At 40.4% G+C, this 27,981-nt stretch overlaps 1 protein-coding gene across 1 annotated transcript in view; it reads right to left on the bottom strand.

Annotated features, from left to right (window-relative positions):
* LOC124613042 (glutamate receptor 1-like) overlaps positions 1-27,981 on the bottom strand; it is a 1,340,173-nt gene that overhangs the window by 83,038 nt on the left and 1,229,154 nt on the right. The window contains exon 14 of the mRNA XM_047141610.1: positions 26,266-26,464. Coding sequence (XP_046997566.1) covers positions 26,266-26,464 — 199 coding nt within the window. The remainder of the gene's footprint in view (positions 1-26,265; positions 26,465-27,981) is intronic.

The following is a 27,981-nucleotide window of genomic DNA, read 5'->3' on the forward strand; positions in this document are numbered from 1 at the left end:
TACAGCACTATTGTGGGACACGAGGAAATCCCAACCATCTTCAGTTTTATTGAGGGATATAGGGTTCACTTCAGTAGACTGGAGGCCACAAAAATCTGAGTTTGTTGTTGTTGGTTCCATAACTGGTGATATTTTTACTGTCGATGTCCGGCACCCGAAGCAACCTCTGGATACATTGACTGTATTTAGCAGACCTGTCTATAAACTTAGGTTTTCCAATTGCAATGATCTGTTGGCAGCCTGTGCTGAAAGTACAGAAGTAAAAGTATTCGACTTTAAGAGCGACACAGCAACAGAAATCTATTCTGATGACCGTCACAAGGACTTTGTTCGTGGTATTGCATGGCATCAAAGGGACACATCATTTTACACCTGTGGATGGGATAAGCAGGTATTTCACCATATTCCAAGTGAAGCTTCAGCAGAAATGGAAGTAAACGAAGTTGGAGGAGATCGTGCCCTTTCTTAGGAAAGCTTTTCCTCCTCGAAAATTAATGTTATTAATTTTGAAGAATTTTTTAAAAATAAAGGATTTCTCTCAACTGGTAAAAAAAAAAAAAAAAAAAAAAAAAAAGAGCGTTAACGCGTTGCTTCCTGGATTCGCGTAGGCGCGCCGGCCGCGGATCGAATCCGCCCGGCGGATTAACGACAAGGGCCGGTGTGCCGGCCAGCCTGGATGTGGTTTTTATGCGGTTTTCCACATCCCGCTAGGTGAATACCGGGCTGGTCCCCACGTTCCGCCTCAGTTAGATGCGTCGCAGACATTTGAAACACGTTCGCACTATTTCACGATTTACACTAGATGCAGACAGCTAGGGTACACTGATTCCATCCCTGGGGGTACGGGGTGGCGGCAGGAAGGGCATCCGGCCACGCCTAAAACTAACCTTGCCAAATCCATTCTAACCGCGCCGACCCTGCGATCGTTGCGGGATTATGGCATAAGCGAAAGAAGAAGAATACTAGAACAGTCAACTTAACTATTTTGATTGAGACAGGTTAAAAGTGTGTGCCCTGCATTTGAAGGGCTGTACACTTCCATCTACTTCCTAACGTAATGTTCTACGCAGATGACGTAGTTAGACTTCTGTTGCAACGTCTGGGAGAATTGGCTGTTGGTGACAGCATCTGATGGATGTGGATGTATCTGGAGGTTTTGAAAGAAATATTTATGTAGTGTATGGATTTGCATTTATGAACTATGCAACTAGAAACATTTAGTTCTATTGGAATCTTCTTTAAAAAAAAAAAAAAAAAAAAAGAGAGAGACTCGCGAAGCCTCTCTTCACACCAAATTGGGACGCAGGTAAGAAGTGCGTGAACTAGACACAATCTGACACGGTCTATTAAGCGTAGTCGATGGTATCGACACGTGTCGTACAGTGGCACTCGACGCGATTATCACTGATTGGACTCGAGGTGATGGAAGAACTTTTCTTCATTGAGGTTTGCCGGTAAAGGGAAGACAGATTATGGTGCATCACTCCAAATCACCAGATTGTCTAGCGACGTCCTTCCCAACGTCTCCATGAAGTCTGAAGAAGTGCCGTCTGAGAGAGTGTTGGTCGTAATCTGCTCGTTAGATCCTTATATTCAGACGTTCCGATACCTTTGATGTTATTTCAGAATAGCAGACCTGCACCACTAACAATCTTTCACTTGAATGTCGGCAGAGTCCCACACGCTACACATTGTCGTTACAGTCATCAGCGTTTCCACCAAATATACGTAAGTTACAACGCCCATACGTTGCACGGGAAGGGGCTGTCGTGCACAAAGAAAAGGAAGCTTTCCGAATAAAACTACTGAATCCACCTCTTAGGATCACCAAATTCAACTTTATCATATTTTAGGAGTAAATTTCTACGTTGCAGTTGAATACTTTCTCAAACAGCATGGCTGCCGATCATCAAGCCCCATTCTGGCGTCTTTTGACGTCACAGGCGTAGAAACACAATGTACTTTAGTTACACTGTGACACCAAAAGTATCTGGACACCTGGCTGAAAACGAGTTACAAGTTCGTGGCCCCCTCCATTGGTAATGCTGGAATTCAATATGGTGTTGGCCCACCCTTAATCTTGATGACAGCTTCTACTCTCGCAGGCATACGTTCAATCAGGTGCTGGAAGGTTTCTTGGGGAATGGCAACCCATTCTTCACGGAGTGCTGCACTGAGGAGAGGTATCGATGTCGGTCAGTGAGACCTGGCACGAAGTCGGCGATCCAAAACATCCCAAAGGTGTTCTTTAGGATTCACTTTATGACTGTGCAAGCCAGTCCATTACAGGGATGTTATTGTCGTGTAACCACTCCGACACAGGCCGTGCATTATGAACAGGTGTTCGATCGTGTTGAAAGATGCAATCGCCATCCCCGAATTGCTCTTCAACAGTCGGAAGCAAGAAGGTACTTAAAAAATCAATGTAGGCCTGTGCTGTGTTAGTACCACGCAAAACAACAAGACGTGCAAGCCACCTCCTTGAAAAACACGACCACACCATAACACCACCGCGTCCGAATTTTATTATTGGCACTGCACACGCTGGCAAATGACGATCACCGGACATTCGCCGAACGCACACCCTGCCATCTTATCGCCACATTGTGTAGCGTGATTCGTCACTCCACACAACGTTTTTCCACTGTTCAATCGTCCAATGTTTACGCTCCTTACTCCTAGCGAGGCGTCGTTTAGCATTTGCCGGCGTGATGTGTGGTTTACGAGCAACCGCCCGGCCATGAAATCCAAGTTTTCTCACCTCCCGCCTGTCATAGTACTTGCAGCGGACTCTGATGCAGTCTGGATTTCCTGTGTGATGGTCTGGATAGCTGTCTGCCTATTACACATTACGAACCTCTTCAACTGTCAGCGGTCTCTGTCAGTCAACAGACGAGGTCGGCCTGTACGCTTTTGTCCTGTGTGTGTGTACCTTTACGTTTCCACTATACTATCACATCGGAAACAGTGAACCTAGGGATGTTTAGGAGTGTGGAAATCTCGCGTACAAACGTATGACACAAGTAACAGGTAATCACCTGACCACGTTCGAAGTCCGTGAGTTCCGCGGAGCGCCCCATTCTTCCCTCTCACGATGTCTAATGACTACTGAAGGCGCCCGATATGGAGTACCTGGCAGTAGTTGGCAGCACAATGCACCTAATATGAAAAGGGTATGATTTTGGGGGTGTCCTGATACTTTTGATCACAAAGGCCTGTGCTTAGTTTTCCGTTGCTCAGTGGTGTATACGATTCCCTGTGGCATCGTTTAGTGCACACATACAAGGGTGTGCTGAGTAGTAGTGGCTCAGAATTTTTTATGTGAAAACTCTTAATACTTTTTCATAAAACAGTCTTTATTAACATAAAACAATCTTTATTAACATTCTAAATGTTTATTCTTCTACGTATATAGTTCTGAATATTTTTGTCGCCCTGACGACGAACGTACTCCTCCCAACTTGACGCCAGTTTATTGACACCGTCAGCGAAGGATGTTGGACTTTGGTGACGGAGCCAAAACCTCAACTCTGCTTGCACCACTTCATCACTACAAAAGTCAAGTCCTCGAAGATCTTCTTTAAGCTTTGAAAATAGATGAAAACTGGATGGAGCCACGGTGAACTGCACGGGGGGTGATCGATGACAGTGACTCCGAGGCGCCGTGTTGTTGCTAACGTCGCAGCGCTCTTGTATGCTCTGACATATCAGTACAATCATCTCCGTATACAGCTTTGATTATTCCACTTGTAGGCACATTTTCTGCGGTTAGAAACTGGATTGCAGCACGCTGTTTCTCACGCATCGACGTAGTTACTTTACACGCCGCCGTGTTACACAATACAATTCTGAGCCCTCCAGCGGCACAGGGTAACGAGCGTCAGAAAAGAGGGAAACTCGACCAAGTAACATTCATGACATACTATACTGAGAACTGAATAACCATCTCTGAGGTAATACTTTTCAGCATGCCTTTGTAGCTGCACGCCCTCATGTTTTATTCGTGAATTCCTATCATTCGAACTAGGTTAATAACTATTTGATCACCCTGCCTCGTCCTTTCACAACAGTCCCTTTTGTTTTCCATCAACTACTTTTTAAATTATTACTAAGAATCTTACACTTGTCAGGAGAAGGTTGGCATACGACAAGATATCTGACAAGCTGACACGTATACTGCTGACAAAAAGAATAATGTACCCAGAAGACATGATAGGGTGTGAGTTACCTTCGTACACGTGCACACCATAGGAGGGTATAGAAATGATCGGAGTTGCAAATATCTGTGACAAGTGGAACGTCCACCAGAGCACGTTAGTGTGGTTTGTGTTTAATGTTGTTACCTAGCCTGGTAAAGTACAGAAGTGGCGTACACAGCGTTACATGTTGAGTGATCACTGTCAAGGACACGTACTCGTACGAGACAGCGTTATCAGAACGTGACAGAATTTGGAAGTATTCTCATTGTGGGCCTCCTTTTGGTCTTTGGTCGAATCTTGCTATATCCAGATTTTTAGGGCAGTAACAAGTTACAGTGGTCCAATATTGGACTGTATGGAAACATCAAGACAGGCATACACGTCAAATTTCCGGCTGACCTCGTCTGCCCCCACAAGGGAGAATCGCCCTATTGCGCACCAAGCTCACTATAACCCCTTCACATATGCGCCCGCCATCAAAGGAAAACTTACGGACTGTCTGCAACAAGGTCGACGTGCACCAATGGTCGGTGACTAGCAGCAGCGCCGGCCGGAGTGGCCGTGCGGTTCTAGGCGCTACAGTTTGGAACCACGAGACCGCTACGGTCGCAGGTTCGAATCCTGCCTCGGGCATGGATGTGTGTGATGTCCTTAGGTTAGTTAGGTTTAAGTAGTTCTAAGTTCTAGGGGACTGATGACCTCAGCAGTTGAGTCCCATAGTGCTCAGAGCCATTTTTGAACTATCAGCAGCCACACTGTAGAATTACCATAGCACGCGTAAGCTGCCTTTAACATGTCGTCATAAACAACGGTGTTCGGTGTTTGCAATGGTACCGAGGCGGGGAAGCATGGACTGCTGATGAATATTGTTTCATTGTGTTTAGTGATGAATCACTGTTCTGTGTGCCCCGGATGACTAACGTCGGTGAGTATGGCGGAGGCCTGGGAAGGGGTCCCAGGCATCCAATGTTGTGGAGACGCCAAGTGATCTGGCGGGACGGGAGTTGGGGGTGGGGTGAAGTGAAGTGCCATCAGATATGTTTTCAGGATCCACGGTACATCAGGTTCATTCAGCGTCATTATATGTTGCCTACTATGCTATAGTATTGTTGTGCCACTTTTCAGTACGACAATGAACGTGTCTACGTACTTTCCGCGGTTATATTGAGGTACTCCCATGGCCAGCAATATTCCGAGATCTATCCCCAATGGAACTTGTATGAGACCAATACAAACGCGAACTCTGTCCCAGAGCCGGTATCAAGGATTTCGAGGACCAGTCACAACAATTGTGAACCAGCTTGCCCCAGGTGAGGATACAACCGTTTTATGACCCTCTTCACAACCAAATTAGTACAAGTTTCCAGGCCAGAGGGGGCTCAGTGCTATACTACTAAGTGGGCTCATACTGCCAAGTCCTTTGCAGATGAATCTTGATTTTGTAATAACTGAAATGACGTAACACCCTCTCTCAATCTGTGAAGTTTCATTTAGTTTCCTCGTCCCGTTCTGGGTGCTTCTGTTTTTCTCGTAAAACAGTTAGATCGGGTATGACGTGGAAGATAGTCACCAAACAGTAATATCGTCAAATGAAAATGCCAGTAACAATAAACCACCCATCGTGTAGATAACATCAGAGGGAGTATATCAGCCGTTGGCTGAACTTGTGCAAATTTTCGTGTACAACACAATTGGAGTTTTCCTAAATAAATTGTCGGGAAAAAGCCATCCCAGAGTAAATAGAGACGTACGAAACAGCTGATTTAGTCAGTCTACGCTAGGACACGATCCAGCCGAAATCTTCGTGTAGGCCATGATCTTAATATCTTCCATTTTCGAATTTATTATGTTAGTTATTTGAAGAAGTTTATTTTTTTTAAAGTTCGTGGCGACTGTTGTCAATAAATTTATTGTGATGGAATCCACATTATTTTCCAGATATTTGTGGAAACTACTCATATTTCTTTTGGAAGCCACACTTTACCGGTTTACAGCACATTAGCGCTACCGACTGCGGCGGAGATCATCAGAAGAACTGCAACACTGAGCAGGTAGGAAAAGATCAAAAATTTGGTCAAGAGGTAACTCAAGGACAGGCCAGCCCTACTCAGTGACGGAGTTTTGAACCGTGAAGCACCGATATCGCTGCTTGTGAACGAATCATCAGCTTGTAATTAACAATGCTAGGGCATGGCGCGACGGGGATGTAACTCCTCGTATTCATGTTAGCACAACACATTTTAAACGTTTTCCTCACTTGAATTACATCATTTTTTTACTGTCAAAAACAGTCTTGATCCCAAACTGTTTATTCCGGTGACCGGTTACGACCACAACTTTGGTTATCTTCAGACTTACAAGTCATATACAAAGCTTTGATTACAGGGCTACATACGTTAAAGAAAATACATAAAGCTACAAAGCTTTAAAACGATGCATTACCAATGAATAAAAACCTTCTTCTGGTGGTAAATCACTACTGGAGAAACCAGTGCACGTCTTACTATATATACTGGAGGCCCCGCCCACTTCTGACTGAGTGACATCATTGCTAACTAACGGTTTATAGGCCGAATAACAACGTAAAATTTCTTAGTTAAAAGAACATTGGCAGAAAGGAAAATAAACACACATAAAACTTAGCTTGTTCAACAGCTACTGTCACTTAAGAAGCGTCAAAAATATTTAAACATGTAGGATAAATGAACATCGTTTTGACAGTTCATGAGTTGCTCTCTCAAGGCCTGTTAGTGAACCATTTGGAACCACTGGTTGCCATGGTGAAGTTAGTCGCCGTTCCAAAGATGTGGCAGCAGGCGTATTTCCACTTAAGTTGTTTTAGAGTCGATAGGTAAACTAGTGGTTGCCATAGTGAGGATGGACGCTATTCCAAAGATGTGGCAGAAGACTTCTTTCCACTGAAGTTGTTCTAAAATTGGTAGGCAAACTTGCGGTTGCCATGGTGAGGATAGACGCCATTCCAAAGATGTGGCAGTAGGTTTCTTTCTAACGAAGTTGTTGTGAAAGTGGAATGGCAAACATTGTCACGTCAGACGATGTACTATTGAGCAGCAACATGTCTGTTTTGAAACGATTTACCACCAGATTTACCACCAGAAGGAGGTCCTTATTCATTGGTAATTCACAGTTTTATAGCTTCGTAGCTTTATGTACTTTCTTTAATATATGTAGGCCTCTAATCACAGTTTTGTATATGACTTGTGGTCGTTGAGGTCGAAACCGGTCACCGGAATAAGTAATTTATGATCAAGACTGTTTTTGATAGTAAATATTTGTAACAAAATTGATCACTGTTGACACCCACAATGTATTCAAAAGTAATGAATTACATCAGTTTCAGCACGTAGTGAAAAGTGAATCGAAACTTGATAACTACACTGAAAACACTATCAGCTCATAATAGCATAAAAATATATAAATTTAGTGCAGATGTTCACCGGCATGTAGCAATGTTTTGTTTTAATGAGGAGTTATTACTAGAAATAATTTAAGTTCACCAATTTTCTGTTCTGAGACACAAGTCGGTAATGCAGTAAAGTGGTAACACGTTCCAGCGCACTCATAAATGTTCCTCTCGCTGAAGGTGTGACATCAATATCAGTAAGAGTACTGTGCGATCTCATAGCCCTTCCACTCTTTATAGCGAGACGGCTCTGCTGACGTAAGCGCGGCGCCGGGTTGACAGAGCCAGGTGCTGCATTGGCAGCCCACAGTATTAAGACGCCATCACGCTAACGAACTCGTTAGCCACCCCCTGGCTGCCTCTGATGGCGCCATCGGGGCGTTAACCACTCCCGCCCCTCTACGCAAGTTGATTGCCAAGTATCTGCCGGTCGCTTAGAAGGGCCCATGTCGCCTTACGTCATTCCGTGATGATGAAGTGCGGCTATTGATGGCGTGTCACTGAAACCGTATACCTCTGCGATGAAGTTGGAAACTGCTTGATTTTTCATGCTACAGTTTCCTTGAAAAATTCGTTAAGAGTGGAGCTGATTTAGCAAGCTAATTGATCTAAAATTAGAACATGAGAGCTTTTAGTACAGTTGTAGTATGATGTCGACATTACAAGATGTAGGAGTTCTTATGGGGGGTTCGAAAGCAAGAGAAATAGCTACTGGCAGACAAACTTGGCGTAGAGGGTAAAACAAGGTAAGATTCCTGGTCAGAACACATTTCTTTAGGACAGGATGTTTCATTATAAAGTGCCTTGCCCTTAAAAACTGTTCACACAAATTTTTGTTTGTTGAAAACTTCGCATTGGATGTCTCAAATGTCATTACTTTATTCACCTGTTTCAGCATTCTTAAAACTTAATTTTTATAAGTTTATTTGCACAATGTATGCATATACTGACAGAAAAAAATCACCAGAAATAATTAATATAGAGTAATTAAATTTGGAGAATACATTTGTCTAGGTAACATATTTAAGTGATTAACATTACAGGATCACAAGTACATGTAAGCGCAAGATAAGCTATAGCAAATGAGAAATGCTGGTACATTAACAATCAGTGTAACCGCCGGAACGTTAAATGCAAGCATACGAACGTGCATGCATTGTGAGGTACAGCTACCTAACGTCAGTTTGTGGGATGGAGTTTCATGCTTTTTGCACTTGGTCGGTCAGTACAGGGATGTTTAATGGTGGTTGTGAATAACACTGGAGTTATCGTCCGATGTTGTACCATATGTCCTCGACTGGACATAGATCCAGTGATGGAGCTGGCCAAGGCAACATGTCGACATTCTGTAGAGCATGTTGGGTTACAACAGCGGTATGTGGTCGAGCGTTATCCTGTTGGAGAATATCCCCCGAGATGCTCTTCATGAATGGCAGCACAACGTTTCAAATCCCCCGTTTTACGTACAGTTTTCCTGTCAGGGTGCGTGGGATAACCAGAGAGTGCTCCTGCACTTATACGAAATCACACACCATACCGTAACTCAAGGTGAAGTGGAATGGACCACTCTACAAAAGGAAATCACAGAAGCTGGAAAGGAAAACATAGGTACAAAGAAGATAACTGAGAAGAAACCATGGTTAACGGAACAAATACTTCAGTTGATCGATGAAAGAAATACAAAAATGTTCCGAGAAATTCGGGAGCACAGAAATACAAGTCAGTGAGGAATGAAATAAACAGGAAATTCAGGGGCGCAAAGACGAATTGGGTACATGAAAAACGTGAAGAAATCGGAAAAAGAAATGATTTTCGGAAGGATTGTCTCAGCATACAGGAAACGCGAAACAACCTTCGGTCAAATGAAAAAAAAAGGATGGTAACATTAAGAGTGCAACGGGAATTCCACTGCTAAATGCACAGGAGAGAGTGGATAGGTGCAAAGAGTACATTGAAGGCTTCTATGAGGAGGAAGATTTGTCTGATGTGATAAAAGAAGAAACAGGAGACAAATTAGCAGAGATAGAAGATCCAGTACTAGAATCAGAATTTAAGAGAGCTTTAGAGGACTTAAGATCAAATAAGGCAGAAGGGATACATAACATTCCATCAGAATTTCTAAAGTCATTGGGGGAAGTGGCAACAAAACGACATTCGCGTTGGTGTGTAGAATGTATGAGTCTGGCAACATACCGCCTGACGTTCGGAAAAAAATCATCCACACAATTCCGAAGACTGCAAGAGCTGATAGGTGCGAGAATTATCGGATGATCAGCTTAACAGCTCATGCATCCAAGTTGCTGACAAGAATAATGTACAGAAGAATGGAAAAAAAATTTTAGGATGTCTTAGATGACGATCAGTTTGGCTTTAGGAAAGGTACAGGCACAAGAGAGTCAATTCTGACGTTCCGATTGATAAAGGAAGCAAGACTAAAGAAAAATCGAGACACGTTCATAAGGATCTGTGGACCTGGAGAAAGCATTCGACAATGTAAATGGTGCAAATTCTGTGAAAAATAAAGGTAAGCTACAGGAGGAGACGGGTAATATACAACATGTGCAAAAGCCAAGAGAGAATAATAAGAGTGGACAGCCAAGAACGAACTGCTCGGATTAGAAAGGGTGTAAGACAAGGAGGCAGTCATTCACACCTATTGTTCAATCTGTACGTCGAAGAAGTAATTATGAAAATAAAAGTAAGTTTCTGGAGTAGATTTACAATTCAAGGTGAAAGGACATTACTACCCTGAGTGAAACTGAAGAAGAATTACATGATCTGCTGAATGGAATGAACAGTCTAATGAGTACAGAATATGGACTGAGAGTAAATCGAAGAAAGATGAATGTAGGAACTAATGAGAATTAGCAGAAATGAGAACAGCGAGAAAATTTAGATCAGGATTGATGGTCACGAAGTAAATAAAGATAAGGAATTCTGCTGCCTAGGCAGCAAAACAACCAATGACGGACGGAGCAAGGAGGACATCAAGAGCAGACTAGCAGTGGCAATGCCTAGTAGTATCAAACATAGCCCTGAATCCGAGGAAGAAATTTCTGAGAATGTGCGTTTGGAACATAGCATTGTATCGTAGTGAAACATAGGCTGTGGCAAAAACCGGAACAGAAAACAATCTAAGCATTTGAGATGTGGTGCTACAGACGAATGTTGAAGTTAAGTGGACTGATAAGGTAAGGAATGAGGAGGTTCTGCGCAGAATCGGAGAGGAAAGTGTATGTGGAAAACAGTAACAAGAAGGGACAGGGTGATAGGACACATGTTAAAACATCAGGGAATGACTTCCATAGTGCTAATGGGAGATGAAGAGGGCAAAAACTATAGGGGAAGAGGGAGATTGGAATACAAACACCAAATAGTTGAGGATGTGGGTTGCATGTAGTACTCAGATGAAGAGGAGAGGAATTTGTGTAGGGCTGCGTCAAACCAGTCAGAAGACTGATGAAAAAAAAGAGAGAGAGAGAGAAAGAAATGTGTAAAGGTGTTGATATCGGCGTCTTTATCGCCATATAGGCATTCTTGACAAACATCAACTCACCACTTGCCATATCAAACGTCAAAATGGTTCAAATGGCTCTGAGGACTATGGGACTAAACATCTGAGGTCATCAGTCCCCTAGAACTTAAAACTACTTAAACCTAACTAACCTAAGGACATCACACACATCCATGCCCGAGGCAGGATTCGAACCTGCGACCGTAGCAGTCCCGCGGTTCCGGACTGCAGCGCCTAGAACCGCACGGCCACCACGGCCGGCATCAAACGTCACTAATGTTCCCGACTGTTATAGAGCCTGTTTAAAATAAACATGATTTACATTCACATAGCGGCGCTAAATCTTTCATATACACAAATGCGCCTACCAGATTTCGTTTATGTTGCACACCTCCTTCTTGGTGTTGCGGTTTGTTTCTGCCAATGCATGTATATTCCTTTAAGGTTGTCAGGCTGATATAAAGTGTTACTGAGTGAATCTGATGCATGCAAAGTATTAACGTCTGTAACGAAATTCCCGAATCTTAATCTTGGAAGAGCTACTGTGCTTCAAGTACTTAACTTATACACTGTTAAGCCAAAACATTATGACCACTGCCCCCGCGACCTAGGATGCCGCCTGGTGGTGTTGTGGATACGTGACGCGGTAACAGAAGTATGTAAGAGGAGCAGACACAGGTGGGGATGACCCTCGTGACGATATGGGCTGTAAATGGGGAAATCCATTTGGATAAGGGACTTTTACAAAGGGCAGATTATTATTACTCAGAGACTGTGAAGAATATCTCAAAAACGGCGAAACTGGACGAATGTTCACTGTCGTGAGAATCTACGGAAGGAGATAGGACAGTGAAACTACCACTAGGCGCTGAATGGTTGGACATCCATGATTCTTCACAGAATGTTGGGTTCGGAGGCTTGTCTGCTCTGTAATGTAGGCCAGATGGTGATCTGTGGCATCTCGGCCGAAAGAGCACAATGCTGGTGCACGCACAAGTGTTTCGGAGCACACTGTTCATCGTACATTGTTGAACATGGAGCTCCGTAGCAGATCAACCCTACATGTACACATGTTGACCTAAAGACATCGTCAATTACGCTTTCAGTGGGCAAGGGACCATCGGGATTGGATCGTCGATCAGTGGGAACGTGTCGTGTCTTCGGGTGAATTACTTTCTTGCGTCTCCAGTCGCTGGTCGTCTCCACAAACGTGGTCATGGAGGTGAACGGCAGCTAGAAATGTGCAGCGTGCCAAGGACACAGGCTGGTAGGAGCAGTATTATGCTGTGGGAGACATTCTCCTGCACTTGCATGGGACCTGTGGTAGTAATCGAAGACACGCTAACAGCTGCGAACCACCAGCATCCCTTCATGTTTGATGTCTTCGCTGACGGCGATGTCACGTTTCAGCAGTATAGCTGCCCACGTCTCGGAGCCAGAACCGTGGTACAGTGGTGTGAGGATCATTACTGTGAATTCATGTTGATGCCTCGGCGACGGATTCACCTTACTTTACAGAGCAGACTACGCTCTGAGAAGAGTTGTGGACGTTCAACCATTTAGCGCCTAGTGATAGTTTCACTTTTCTTAATTTTTTTTTATGGGACTTAACATCTATGGTCACCAGTCCCCTAGAACTTAGAACTACTGAGACCTAACTAACCTAAGGACATCACACAACACCCAGCCATCACGAGGCAGAGAAAATCCCTGACCCCGCCGGGAATCGAACCCGGGAACCCGGGCGCGGGAAGCGAGAACGCTACCGCACGACCACGAGCTGCGGGCGATAGTTTCACTGTCCATCTCTTTCCGTAGATGCTCACTACAGTAGCACGTGAACATTTGGTCACTTTCGCCGTTTTCGAGATCCTCATTCACAGACTCTACGTAACAATATTCTGCCCTTCGTCAAAGTTGCTTATCTCAGTGCAGATTCCCCCTCCCCTCCCCCCCCTTTGCAGCCCATATCTTCGCTAGGATGATGCCCCGTGTCTGTTCCTCTTGCATACCTTTGTTACGCGTCACGTGTCCGTTAACACCACCAGGCGGCGTCCAAGGTCACAGTGGGCATGGGTCTTGATTTTCTTGGCTTATCAGTCTACAAACGTCAGGGGTGACCATCCGATCGGTATAGGAACAGTCAAACACATGGTTGACATATAGACGTGATGCAAAGCTTTTGTTTATTGATATAGACCGACACGTTTTCTAATGTCAGTTACCCATTTTTCACTCGGTCATCTCTCAGTCTTTTATTGTTCCTTGAAATCCATTATGAGGAATTACAGCCTGTAGCCTTCACAACCAAATGAATTAATTAAAGACTAACTTCCAACTAAATAAGTTCTTCGAACCGTGGCAAGCAGGTCAGCCCTGAGTATGGTTGTCGAAGGCACTACTCCCACGAGTGATTTCCTGGGATATCGGTATTCAGGCAGAGGGAGAAAGCTATGGCAGAAGTTAACTGAAGAAACTCAGGCAATGACTTCAAGCCATAGGGCAAGCCAAGCTAATTGTGCACTCACATCCTGCTGTACAATATGTTCGCTAAAGAGATAATAACACGGAACATATAAACACAAATACTGCTAGTACTTTCTCCTTAAAAAGGATAAATTGTCGTCTTTCGAAGATAGGTTAGTCTAGTTGGATGTGCAGCTACATAACATCATATATCTACTAAGTTTATCAGAAGTGTGGTAAAAGAAAGCCAAATAAAATTAAATCAGAATATTAATTTTCTTACGAGTAAGCGCAATAGGGAGAAAGTTCAGCTGTAGCGCATACTTTAAAGGTGAAAAATAAAATAAATATAATATGTATAGAACGAATCTGCGAGATGATTGAAAGATTTGGTCTGACAACCAATAAAATTCATCAATTGAATATTATTCATGACCTCTTCGAAGAGTTTCAAAATTTGATAGCATGCAGTACTAAGTGGAAAAGGAGGATGTTAATACTGAATTAGGACAAAAACTGAGTATTAGACATCAGTGGGAAACATTAGAGGTGAAACCGGAATTGACAGTCATTGTAGAGGGTGAGGCAAAAAGGACTTTACTGCTTTGGAATTATATAGAGATTTATTGAGATACCCTACAGAATCGGTAGAGGTGTCACTTTGTAGCAAACAACATTAAGTTCCACATAAAGTGTTAAGTGTCATTTTGGTTTGGTGTGACTACAATTTGTGACGCGGCAAACATCCCACTGGTAATCAATTTCTTCACTCACTCGTTGCAGCAAATCGGGGTAACTGTCCAGGGGCAGCGTAAATTTGGTTTTCTAGCTCAGCGAAAATGTTCGGTGGTGGAAGGAACATACACACGGTCTTTAATAAAACCACAGAGAAAGAAATCCAGTGGTATCAAGTCTGGGGAGCGAGGTGCCCTTCACGGCGAGTCCACCGACCTGGGAAGCGATTATCGATCTCTAGCTTCCGTGAGGAAGTGAGATGGTGTTCAGTCTTGCTGGTAGTAAACCATCCCATCTCGGTCATCTTCATCGATCTGTAAAATGTCTTCCATGAAGAAGAAAGGGACATATACTTTCAATTTGCTGATGGTATAAAACACATTAACTTTCGGGCTGTCACGAACGTGTTTCTGGGTTGCATGTGGATTTTTGCTGCCTCGTATTATGCAGCTGTGCATGTTCACTATGCCATTGATATGAAATGTTGACTGATTGCTAAAAATTCAAATGTTCACATATGTGTGAATTCCTAAGGGACCAAACTGCTGAGGACATCGGTCCGTCGAGTGACACACTGCTTAAGCTAACTTACACTAAGAACATTACTCACACCCATTCCCGAGGGAGCACTCGAATCTCCGTTGGGAGGGACTGCGCAATCCGTGACATTGCGCCCCTAACCGTGCGGCCACTCCACGCGACCGCTGAAGATTATTATGTTCAGGAATGTCTCGTCGTCCTCTATCTGATGCAATATTCTCGCAAAGTATTTCCCGCGAGTAACCTTACCTGCATCACTAATGTTCTGTGCCACTGTGAATCTGTACGGTTTCAAGTGTAAACGTCTACACAGTACTCGTCCAAAAGTCTTCCGTGGAATGCCAACGTCGCGAGACTCGCGTAGCTTTGATTTTTGTGGATTAACCCGCTGAACATAATGATCAACATGAGGGTGACCTGGTGATTTACCATGTCATGGTGGACAACCCGTCTCAACAAAGTGCTTGTGCCAAGAGTAAATTGTAGGCCTACTTGGAGTTTCTTTCGCGTATTCAGAACAATTTTACGCTTTAGAGTTGTTGCAGAGATCGTTTCTTGACATCAAAACAGACAGCGTGAACGCTCCGCACCAGTGAAAGTAGCTATTTTAACTGTGCACTACGCTACCACTCTTGGTGGTGGAATGGCGTATTGATGCAGTACGTGAAACAAACTATAGATTGTTTGCTACAAAAGGATACAGCCACCGAGTCTGTAAGTTATCTCAATAAATGTGTATATTACTCCAAAGTTATAAAGTCCTATCTGATTCATCCTGTGCATTAGTATAACTACATAAAGACAATATGATTATTCTAAATACACATATCTAGAAGGAAATGGGTAGGAAAATGGCAAAGGGAAAATTGAAGTAGAAGCGCAAATTGGCTGTAATTATTTAATTCATTAAGGTATTATACCAAAATGTACAGGAGAGCCTAGAAAGTACTTTACGGTTCTAGCCTTAGTGAAACGAAAGCCCTGACATTTAACTCCTGTGGACAAATAGGGAGAAACTTTCAATCAGTAAGTGGCCCACAAATAAAAGATCTCTGAAGGTATTGAAATTCCACTTTATCAAGAGCCATAGTTGGATGAGCTAGTAAAAGATACGGGAAGGTACGACACCTTTCGTCCTTACAGTGTGAAACTGCACTAAAGGCGGACAAACCACGGCAAAGGGAACTACTCCATTAAAAGACCGAATGTTTATCCCAAATATCAGCAGAACAGGATGGAAGACAGGATATCTAATTGGTTAAATTTTACAGAGGCCAGATAAAATACCCCATTAGAATGCCCGAGCTGATAAAATTAAATGGAGAAAGAATCAAAATTTGAAACAGTGAAAATGGCAACAATGAATTTCACTTTTCTTATGTTTCGTGCATACATTTCACATCGGAAATGAAACGAATGAATATTGCTGTACTAAAAATTTCATAACCTAGAAACCTAGACTCTTGTGACTCCTGGATAGTTGATTATGTGTAATATACCTGGGAGCTGTACAAGAAAGCCCTCAGATGACAGGAGTCCATATTATTCTTACCCATCAACTGGTATGAGAATAAAATGATACATCCAGTATAATGAGACAATAATACTTGTTAGAGTGGAGACAAAACCAAAGAACAAAATTTCAACCTAGACTTATATGTTCCAACAACTCCACATGAGAAGGACGACATAAATGTGAGAGATGAGAAGATAAAGTTGGTAGAGCCATGAGAGCAGAAAATATTATTTTGCTGGGTAAATTTCGTGGTGTAGTTGAAAACGCAGAGGAAAGAGCGGTGGCTGGAAATTTGGACTAAGGTCAAACAATGAAAAGTGCTACATGCTTCGTAAATTTTTTCAAGATATTAACTTTGAACCACAAACATCTTTTATTGCCATGACACACAGGAAAGATATACACAGAAAAGACTTCGGGGTTGCACTACATAGTAGACTGAGTTCATAAATGATAGACAAGGATTTAAGAACTAGGTTAAACATAGTACATTGTACTCAGCATGAGAAGATGAAAGTCATCGTATATTAGTATTAATTACAAGGATCGAGAAAAACAAGAAAATCACGAAGGGAGGGACGTATAAAGAGTAATAGAGAAAATGAAAAACAAAATTTTTTTGGAACTGTAACAGCAGTCAACAGGAAGGAAAACAAATAAATTCAAAAAATAAAAACTAGCATCATAAAAACAGAATGAAATAGTAAGCAATGAAAAGTAAAAAAGAAAACTACATGTGACCACTGAAGGACTTTTTGTGATGTAACAAAGAAGAACACAAAAGATTTCAAGCAAGTGGAAGACCAACAGTAGTACAAAAGCTTGAATAAGAGGATCATTAGAGAACCACGACAGGAAAGAGAAAAATATCTTGACAGTGTCTCCATGACAGTGAAAATGGTATGGAAAAATGATAACTGCCATCGTCCTCAACAGAATGTAACAAAAACTGGAACTGTCTCTTTCACTTCTGAGAAATAACACATGACCAGATGTGAATATTAACTTTAAAATTAGTTATGAAGAAATTAATACAAAGAAATTTAACTACATAGAATGTTTGGATGTATTTTTTTTTAATGTAAAGTGGGACGAAATGTTCGAATTACAGAAGACGGAACAGTCAAGAAGTGGAGAACTGCTTGTTCATCCTTATGTATCAGAAGTGCAGTGCCCAAAGGTAGAGCCTGTGGGGCTCGTCTGGCATGTGGATAGGTTCTTTTATAGGCTGAAAGAACTCCTCATTAGGGCCAATGATTAAATGTCTGCCGAGACCAAAGATACAGCAGCTACAAGAAACTATACACAACGTTAAAGAAACAGTTTCATAATGCAGAAATTCAGAAATAGACATTAAACAATTAATTTAAGAATAGTGACAGACAACAGTTAAATTCAGCAATAATTACATATCCTTAGAAAATGAATGCTATACAGGTGCAGACAATGGGAAATTATGTGGCAAAATTCCTTGGATGAACAACAAAAATTATTCCAAGTATGTGAAGGACAAAAGGGCTGAAAATTGTAATATTAACAATACTATTGTGTTCTCTTATCTGATCAACAAAACTGAAAGATAAATAGACACTGTCATGAAAGGAACTGATGGAAAACAAAACAAAAAAAAATGGTAAAACAGCTCCTGAGAGAACAAACACATATACAAACATAAGCCATACACAACTGAAACACACACAACAATTTTACTTAAGGCTGAGTTATCTCACAGCCACCCAACTAAGCTGTGAAAAAAATAGCAACTAGAAAAAGGACTGAAATATAATTCAAACATAAAAGTAGACGAAGTATACTTAGAAAACCTTATAATACAGTCAGCAGCTTTTCTAAAACAGAAGGAGAAAATTGAAAACAGCAACGTGAGCACTGGTCAGAAAAGAAACACATAAAATTAGAACAGCCAGGAATTATAAAAGACATGAAAAAACCATAAAAACACAGAATCTATAGCACTCAATAAACTAAGAAAGAAATGCTAAAATAAAAACATAATTATTTCAAAAGCAGGCAAAATAAATGCAGTTGTCCTCACAGACAAACAACAATACATTAACAACACTCAAGAGTTCATTTAATGAAATAATATTTAAAAACTGAAATCAGATCCAACAAACAAATTCTGATATCTCAAAAAATGTAGAATTCACACTAGATGACTGGTAATCCCACTGCACCCACCCTCTAAACCCAGCCAAAGATTCATAAACCCGACACCCCATAAGGACCCATCATAAACACCAAAAAGAAGCTAACACAAACTTGCAAGACACATGTTGCAATTACTACCTGAAACCTATAAAATAGAAGACGACAGAACTGTAAGAACCACCTCACAGTTAATATAACTCACAAAAATCCCAGTTACAGCTACCCTTCTATCTTCTGATATAGAAATTATGTATTCTGACATACCAGCAGCAGATAAAATTAACATCATTCAACAAAACTGGAAGGATAACAGCCAACTACCAGATGAACACATCAAAGAAATATAATAATTGCTGGAATTGATAAATGAACAGAACTACTTTGAGATCAATAATGAATACTATATACAACAAGATAAGCTACCAGTGAAAACCACAGTGCCAGGTACCCTAGCTAGCATTTTCATAAAACATATGGAAAACATGACTTTTAAATCATTATCACAAACAACTGCAACATACTTTATTAGTTTCGATACATGGATGATATTTTTTGTTCAAATGACTAACCAGCAGTGAAAATTGACCAGTGACATCCAGATATATACACAATACACAGGAATATAAAATGCGCAGTGGAAAATGGATATGACATCAAAACAAACTTCTTAGGAGTAACCACAAACAATACATGAAAACAAAAAGAAGATCCATGGCAGTGAACAATGGCATACAAACACATATTCACACATCAAACAACAAACAAATTCCAGAGACAGTTCATTCCAAACGTACATTCCAAAAGAAATAAAAGATACTGATATCAACCAGAAACCTAGAATATAGCAAGTACAACGCAATAGATGTAATGGAACAAATGCAGGACAGACATCGGAATATAGACACCCAGTACAAAGAAAATATCAGAGCATGAAATATGTGACAAACACCTCAACTTTTGTGGGACATTCAAGTGAAAATAATCACAAACTTACTACAACAGAGAAAGCTGTGAATGCAGCTGAACCAATAATGAAAGACACCTCCTAACCTTACAAGTAAAATACTACATATACAAAACACCTAGATATACAAAATACGTATATACTCACAAGTATGTGAATGAAAAGCTAAAGAAAAAATGGTAATAATGAACAAGGAGAAAAATCGTGTGACAAAAATTTAACCCTGGATAGCTCATGACAGTAGGAACTAATATTACTAACGTTGTGTAGGCCGACAATGCACCATTTTTAAACTACAGAAACTTAGTGCCACATTAGTAATTTTGGTTCCTTTTGGCATCAGCTATCCAGGGTTAGAGTTTCGTGACACAGTTTCTATATATATAAATGCAGTTGTTGTTCTTATTACAGAAGTTTATTTGCCCAATGCCCAGATCAGATGAAAATGCACAGTGATTTTTAGTTTCAGTGAATACATATGGCTTTCTTCAGATCATTTCTACATTTTTTTTTTTTTACAGATTCAATCTATTTCGTTCACTCTTCACAGCAACTGGACACAACTTATAAATATGGCATTCCATAGTACAGTCTCTTGTCATACAAGAAGAGAATATATCTGCAAACAGTGCACAATAGTCAAAAACAAAATATGTAAGACTTATATAAAATCATGACAGTATTTTATACGTGTCTTATGTTAGCACAGTTTTTCTCTTATTGTATGATGACAGATGGTACTATAGAATGTTGCTTCTGTAAGTTGTGTTCAGTTGGTGTGAACAGTCGACAAGACGGATTGACAATGTAAAAAATTTGTTCTGTACAGATGATCTGAAGATGGCGATTTAATTTCGCTGAAAATGGTAATCATTGCGTATTTTTATGCGATATGAGTAAATAAACTTCTGTAATAAGAAAAACAACTGTGATACATATACATAAAAACAGGGAGCAAATATGACAAGCATTAAAAGATTTCTTCAAACATCTATGGAATATGTCTTTAGTACTTGGAGGATCACAGAGAAATTAAAAACGTGAATAAACAAGATTCATGTTGCTAATAATATTTATTTAATAGTTCGTTATTTTGAACTGGCGTTCTGCTTTCTACGCCATCATCAGATAAACTTAATACTTAACAGATAGTTTATACGTCATAGATAGCTAAAAACTAATACATAGATTGTTTCTCAAAACTATGAGACATTTCACAGCTACATATCGATACAATACATGAGCAATATGAAATTCACAAAGTATTTCTGGAAAAGTGATTCTTTTATTACTGTATATGCAAAGGAGAAAAGTATAGGAATCTGAAATGTTGTATGGCACAGACTACTAACTTGTATGGACAGGCTGGTGCATGTGGTGCACAGCCCAAGGAATGTGGGATGGGGAAGACGTGAGAAAGGAATCAGTAGAATGTATGTGTGGAACAGTGTTATAAGGCATATTATCTAATAGTCTCAAAAATATTAACTGGCTTCTGCTGTTTTTCTAAGGGTGAACAATAAAATTGTGTTTGTTCATTTATGACCATCTGGTGAGTCTTTCATTGGCATTTGTTATTGCTAGAATTTCGAATAATGAGTTTTCTAACTGTAGTCTCTCTATGGAGCACATCACATTTAATATCGTAAGAGTGACATTCATTCAGAGCATTTTCAGCAAAGGTGGAATCTTTATTTTCAGTTTCCTGTTCCTCTCGTGTTCCCCCACTGTAGCAGTTATGGCCCTACCAGACTGACCTACAGATAATTTTCCACACAGATTGTAGGAAATCCTGTAATGTCCACTCTTTTCTAACTACGGAATTTTGTCTTTACTGTTCAACAGAATGTGGCCAACAATAGAATTCCTTGTATAAAAATCTGGAGTGTATTTTCTAGATTTTAGTCTGCTGGCATGTACCTGTGAATTCCTGCTTACGTATAGTGTGGGGATCCAGTGGCGGTCGTTGTGGTTTAGTACTGTCTGAGAAGGCTACAGAAGTGCTGTTACCCCCAGTCTCTTCTTTCCGCTAAGTATGTTGTCAATTAGAGATGGATTGTCACCATTGTTTTATGCCATGTTTGAACTATTTTCAGTTCATTCTGAAAATCTGGTTTGGTTTGTTGCGTAGACAGTAGGCAGTACATCATGCAGTTGAAGGCTGCATGTTTGTGTATTATGGGATACTGGAACAAGCTGGTATTACTATGTCTGAAGAAGTTACTTTCCTGTATATCTTAAATATGCGCTGTTGCTAACTGATGTCAATGGTAGGGTCTAAAATACTGATAGTATCTTCTTCAATCTCCAGCCTCACCTTAATTCATCTTTGATGTAAATTTTAATGTTGAATAAGTTTCTATAATTGACTCATGGTACCTGTCCACAAGCACAGTTCATCATCTACATACCTAGTCCTCTGTTGGTTCATCATCTACATACCTAGTCCTCTGTTGTATTTTAATACTTTGTGTCTCTTTCTCTAAAAATTGTTGTCAGAATTACCCATAAGCATTTCAGCTAATAAGTGGTCAGTGACATCCTCATTGCTAACCTGTTTGACTCTACAGAGTCTGTTGAACTTGGAAATTTACTGAAAGCATGTTTTAGTTGCCATCTTATATTGTCTGCCTCCTCTGGATTAGTTTTGGTTTTACGTAAAAAATTGTGTTGCAATTTCCATAGCCTCTCCGACAAGTTTTTGTTTTAATTAGTTAATGTCTTTGGATGATTTATGACAAGGTGCTGAAACTAAAGACACTACAGATCTAACTCGAACACCATCTTTGTGAAGCTTAGATAACCAATAAAATTGGGATGCTCTTTTATTCAGTTTATGAGGTATATCTGTATATGATTTAGCAGGTTTTAATATATATTTTCCCTTCCATAACATTTTCAGTGTGGGATTTCTACAGAGTTGAGAAATGCGAACATTTTTCAGTATATTCTGTCTTACTCAGTAACACTGAATCACATCTTAAGTAAACAGTATTTTCTACAATGTAATCAAAAAAATGTTCAAATGTGTGTGAAATCTTATGCGACTTAACTGCTAAGGTCATCAGTCCCTAAGCTTACACACTACTTAACCTAAATTATCCTAAGGACAAACACACACACCCATGCCCAAGGGAGGACTCGAACCTCCGCTGGGACCAGCCGCACAGTCCGTGACTGCAGCGCCCAAGACCGCTCGGCTGATCCCGCGTGGCAACAGTGTAGCCAAAATTCTTTGCTCCCTACACCTAGCGCTGAACATATCTGTATTTACACATATACTCTTTGTCAGACGATGTGTCAACAAAACATCTGGTTGTAAATTAACTGAAAAACCTCTCGAATTCCCTCAGTGACTTAATGATCCCAAGCAAATGTGTTATGGAAGTGAAGAACCTTATCAAAACTTGCCAATCCATATTTGCTTATAGTGATTCCAGATACCTCACAAACATGAATAAATGGCACCCAGATTGTATGGGTTCCCTGAGCTTCACAAAGAAGGTATTCCAGTAAAATCTGAGTATCTTTAGTTCCAGCACCTTGCCATTAATAAGAGATTCACAATTTTTTTAAACTGAATTTCAACCAAAATTTTGTCTAACTCACTTGCATTAGAAAAAAATTGAAGGAACTACCCACTCCATCTGGTGCTAAACTAGCATAATTTCCTGTAAGTAGCGTATTTTCTAATATTTCTGTGGGGAGAACTTATGCACATATATAACACCAGATAGAATCCAATGGAGACAAGAGTGTAAGAGAAACAGCCCCAAAGTACTGAAATACAATTAGGTATGTGAATGGTGTACTGTGCTTGTAGAGAGGTACCATGAGACAGTTAAATTACCTTCCTCAACATTAAAATTCAGAACAGAGTAGAATTAAGTTAACAGTGGCGTTGGAAGGAGACACTCTCAACATTTTAGACCTTACTACTGACAGTAGTAAGCAAAAACATTTATTCAATATATATGAAAAAGAAAATTCCACAGACATAGTAATACCAGCTTGTTACCAACATCCTATAAAACACAAACATGCAGCCTTTCACACTATTATCTACACCACAAACCAAACCAGATTCTGAAAATGAACTAAAAATAATTAGAGATATAGCATACAGCAATGGCTATGGTCCTACTCTGATTGAGAACATACATGGTAGAAAGTACTGACTGAGGATAACAGTACTGCTTTATCCTCCTCAGATAGCACTAAAACACACTGACACAAATAGGTTCCCACGCTATGCATAGATAGTACTTTACAGGTAAATGAAAGCAGACTAAAATTCTGGAAATATACTCTAGCTTTTTATACTAGGTATACTGCTGTTGCTAACATTCTGTTCAACAGCAAAGACAAAATTACATATTTAGAACGAGATTGAATTTGTAGGATTTCCTGCAATCTGTTTGGAAAATTATGTGTAGGTAAATCAGGCAGGATTATAACTACTACAATGACTGAGTAAGAAAGGAGTGGGAGACTGAAAAGGAAGATTCCACCTTTACTGAACATGCTCAGAATGAATGTCACACTCATGAAATTCAGTACAATAGTCTCCATAGAGAGAGTAAAGGTAAAAAACTGACATTACTCGAAATTCTTGCTATTAACGAATACCAATCAAAGAATCACGGGCTGGTCCTTAATGACCAAACACATTTCATTATTATTTCTACTAAAATAGCAGCAACAAGCTCATATTTTTGTCACCATTAGATAATATGTCTGTAATACTGTTCCACGCCCACTTTCTATATACTCATTTCTCCCCTCTGACCAACCCGATTTCCCTACTTGTTCATCACATTCACCAGTTTGTCCGTAAAACACAGTAGTATGTATCATTACTGCCTTACCCTACGTTTTTGGTTTATACATTCCGAAACTATTCATCTTTGCGTATAAAGTAATATAAGATTTGTTTGTCCGAGGTACTTCGTGAATTACTTAACACATGTGTTTTTGTTGCGATACACAATCGTAAAATAACACATAGCTTTGTAATACCATTTTTGAACAGCTATGAACCATATCTGATGTTGCGTGTCCGGCCTGTTTGCTATTAACTTATGTGATGATGGCCTAGAAAGAAGAAAGCCGGTTCATAATGAATATCATTCCAAACATCAGTACCATTTATTCAAGTTTCTAATATTACTTCAAAAGGTCCTACCTTTCAAGAGATACATCGGGAACATATATTGTTTGTTAATTATGAAATAATGGCAGTTCACAGTAATGCTAGACGTCATGTAAAAGTCCATTCAATTTACCTGTTCGTAAAGAAAGGATCCAGGAACCGGTACTATTGTAACAGAAATTTTCAATACTGGAGACAAACTGATACTAATGGAACTTCCTTACAAAATGATAGCGTAACAAAACAGTTCTACAAGATTGAAGAAATGCAGTAAAAAGTCAGGATATATATCTCATCCCCACCACTCCCCGGTCTTTTAAGGTACAAAATATTCAACAAAATCATCATCAGCTGGAAAGGAAGAAAAATCATTGTATTTCAAATAAGCACACTAACGGACTTCTTCCCTTATAATGGTCGACTTACAAATTATGAACTAATTTATTGAACAGAGCCACTGTTTGAGTTTCCATTTTGACTGGGGTTCGTAACCCAGTTTCAACAAAATTAATTTTCTCGTTTCCTATGGAGGAGGCTGTTGATTCAACTTGTCGTAGAACAACTTAAGAAAACGTATACAGCGGAACAATGAGAACGAGCTAACACCTAGTCCACAGACTATAACGTTTGACTCTCTATCAATATTCACAACTTCCCACAGTCTATGTCCGCATAATGGCATACATAAATCACAACCCTACATTTCCCTTACTAATCCCCAGGATGGTGGGAATTTGAATCTGCGGAGAGGATTCAAACAAAATTAATGTTCTCACACTTGAGGTATCTTTAAAATACTTACGAGATGTGTTCATCAGTATTAAATATCATCTCAAAAAAATAAAGTTAAGCAACTGACTGTTGTTTACTTGCACTCAGATTGATTTCATTTGCAGCGATCTGTCGTCCTACAGGTATTTTATAGAAACATGAGTTAGGACACTTTCGAAGTACGCCATACGGTGCATAAATTTCAGATATACCCATTCGATGATCAGCCTGTTAAGAAGTTATACAATTAATCGGCTTACAACTTGAAGGTTGGGACATTGAACATTCCCTCTAACTTCATGAAGTAAAAAGTTATGAGTAAAGACCTGTTCCTTTTTCTCTCTATTAAAAGCTTTTTATAAAGTCGGGCGTGCCCTTTCAAAGGAACCATCCCGGCATTTGCCTGAAGTGATTTAGGGAAATCACGGAAAACCTAAAGCAGGATGGCCGGACGCGGGATTGAACCGTTGTCCTCCCGAATGCGAGTCCGGAGTGCTAATCACTGCACCACCTCTCTCGGTTTTATAAAGGGCTTCTATAAGATTATCCTGGAGAATTTTTGATAATTTCTTTACAGCAACAATGTACAACCAAAGTTATGGTTGTCATAGCTGCGAAATAATCTGTAATAGTAATAGTAATAATAATAATAATAATAATAGAAGGAGGAGGAGGCGTAGGAGGAGAAGAAGTTCTGTAGTCCCAAGCATTCAACTCGTCCGCTCCTACGAGAAACACTCTGTGTTATATGACTGTACCAGAAACTCCAGATCGAACTATAAGATGCCGACGCAACACTGGTTAGACGGTCTCACCCTGAAGAAGTCCCAGGTGGCGCCGTGGTAGAGAGTGCCGTATTGCACCTCGGTCTGCGAGGCCAGGTCCTCGGGGCTGTTGATGGGCGCCACCATGCGCTCGACGGTGAGGAAGGCGGCCAGGTTGGCCGTGTAGGACGAGATGAGGATCAGCGTGAAGAACCACCACACGCTGCCCACGATGCGGCCCGAGATCGACCTGCAGCAGAAGCGCTTACTATAACATTCCGCCCTTCTTCCAGTAGCCTGTCGTTGACTGTCAACAACATAAGAGGGACGCCTTTTGCGTTTTTGCAAACAACATACAAATAACTTTATTGTTTCTCAAAACGTTCGTCTTTAAAATTCGAACACTTCTACCGCCTTTCCACGCATTTCGGGAAGCTTTCTTCTCCACTCTGATGTCTCATAAACACAGTTTTGAAAGGATTCGAAACTGTCTGGTGTAATGAAAATCACTGTATACAATAATTTTGATATAAGGCATGAAAAAGAAATGAACGAATAACTGGTAATGACAGATCAGTTATACGTTTTTCTTCCGCCAAACAATCCATTGTTTCATTGTTCCACATGCTGCGTGATGGATGACATTGCTATGATGAAGAATGATGCGACGTTTTTGAGTTCTTTACCTGATTTCGTCAATGATTTGTGCTAAACTAACTATTGTTCGATGCTCTAAAGCACTGGTTTTTAAACTTGGTGCCGCGACTCCCAGGAGCGTCGCCGTAGTTTCATAAGAATAATAATTTGGTTTGGTTGCTTACAGACTAAATGAACAGCGTGTGCGCTAGTATTGACATCTAATGGTTCGGAAAGTAAGAGTTGTTACTATACTACAGCAGGCTGGCAGATAACATTATGGCTGTGCATCGCAATACGTGACTCAATTTGCTTTTTATTCAGTAAATATCAATTGAATGTTAGTTTTGTCTAATCTACATCGTTTTTAATTGTTGTTAGTCTTCTGTGGTTTGTTTTTCTTTGTTAGAGCAAAAAAAATTAAATTTGACTACAAAACTTGGTATTATAAGTGTATCATACAATTCTAAAGACATGAGCAGAGGAAAATGCAGAAAGTATAACGACGGTTATTTGAATTTCAGTTTTAGGATTACTGCCATTTGAAATGAAGAACGACCACAGTGTGTCATTTCTCTCATACTCCTAGCTGCTACTGAAACGACGCTAATAAAATGATGAGTCAAATCTCAATAGTCTGCTCGACAAACCACAATAATACATTTACTACAAGTTAAAAGAAGTGATAGAAGAAAATTGCTTCCACTAAACAAGCAATGGTTGTTACAAAGGTTCTTCTTCCATTTTACGGAGTTACTTATCGTGCAGCAAACAGCAAGAAACCTCATACCGTAGCTGAAGAGCTTTTCTTACCAGCTGCTCAGGACATAGTATCTATTATGGTAGGTGAGCCAGATGGTCAGCAATTGGTCCCTGCGTAAGACAAGCAAGAAGACAGTATGATTCAAGTTTGTGTTTATGTTTCAGTTGAGCGATTCTAAAGAGGACCTTATTGTCTCTTATCGTTTTTCAAGCTCGAAAAACTAAAAAAGGGAAGCAACAGTACAGTGCTATAAATACCAAACTTGGTTCAACTGTGGTTCCTCGTGAGGTCTTCCAACACGAAAAATTCTATGGACTGTACAAAGTGGTCTAGAGAGTTTAAATTTTTGGAGCAACTACTGGATAATA

This window comes from Schistocerca americana, chromosome 4 (assembly GCF_021461395.2).
Source record: "Schistocerca americana isolate TAMUIC-IGC-003095 chromosome 4, iqSchAmer2.1, whole genome shotgun sequence".
Classification (NCBI taxonomy): domain Eukaryota; kingdom Metazoa; phylum Arthropoda; class Insecta; order Orthoptera; family Acrididae; genus Schistocerca; species Schistocerca americana.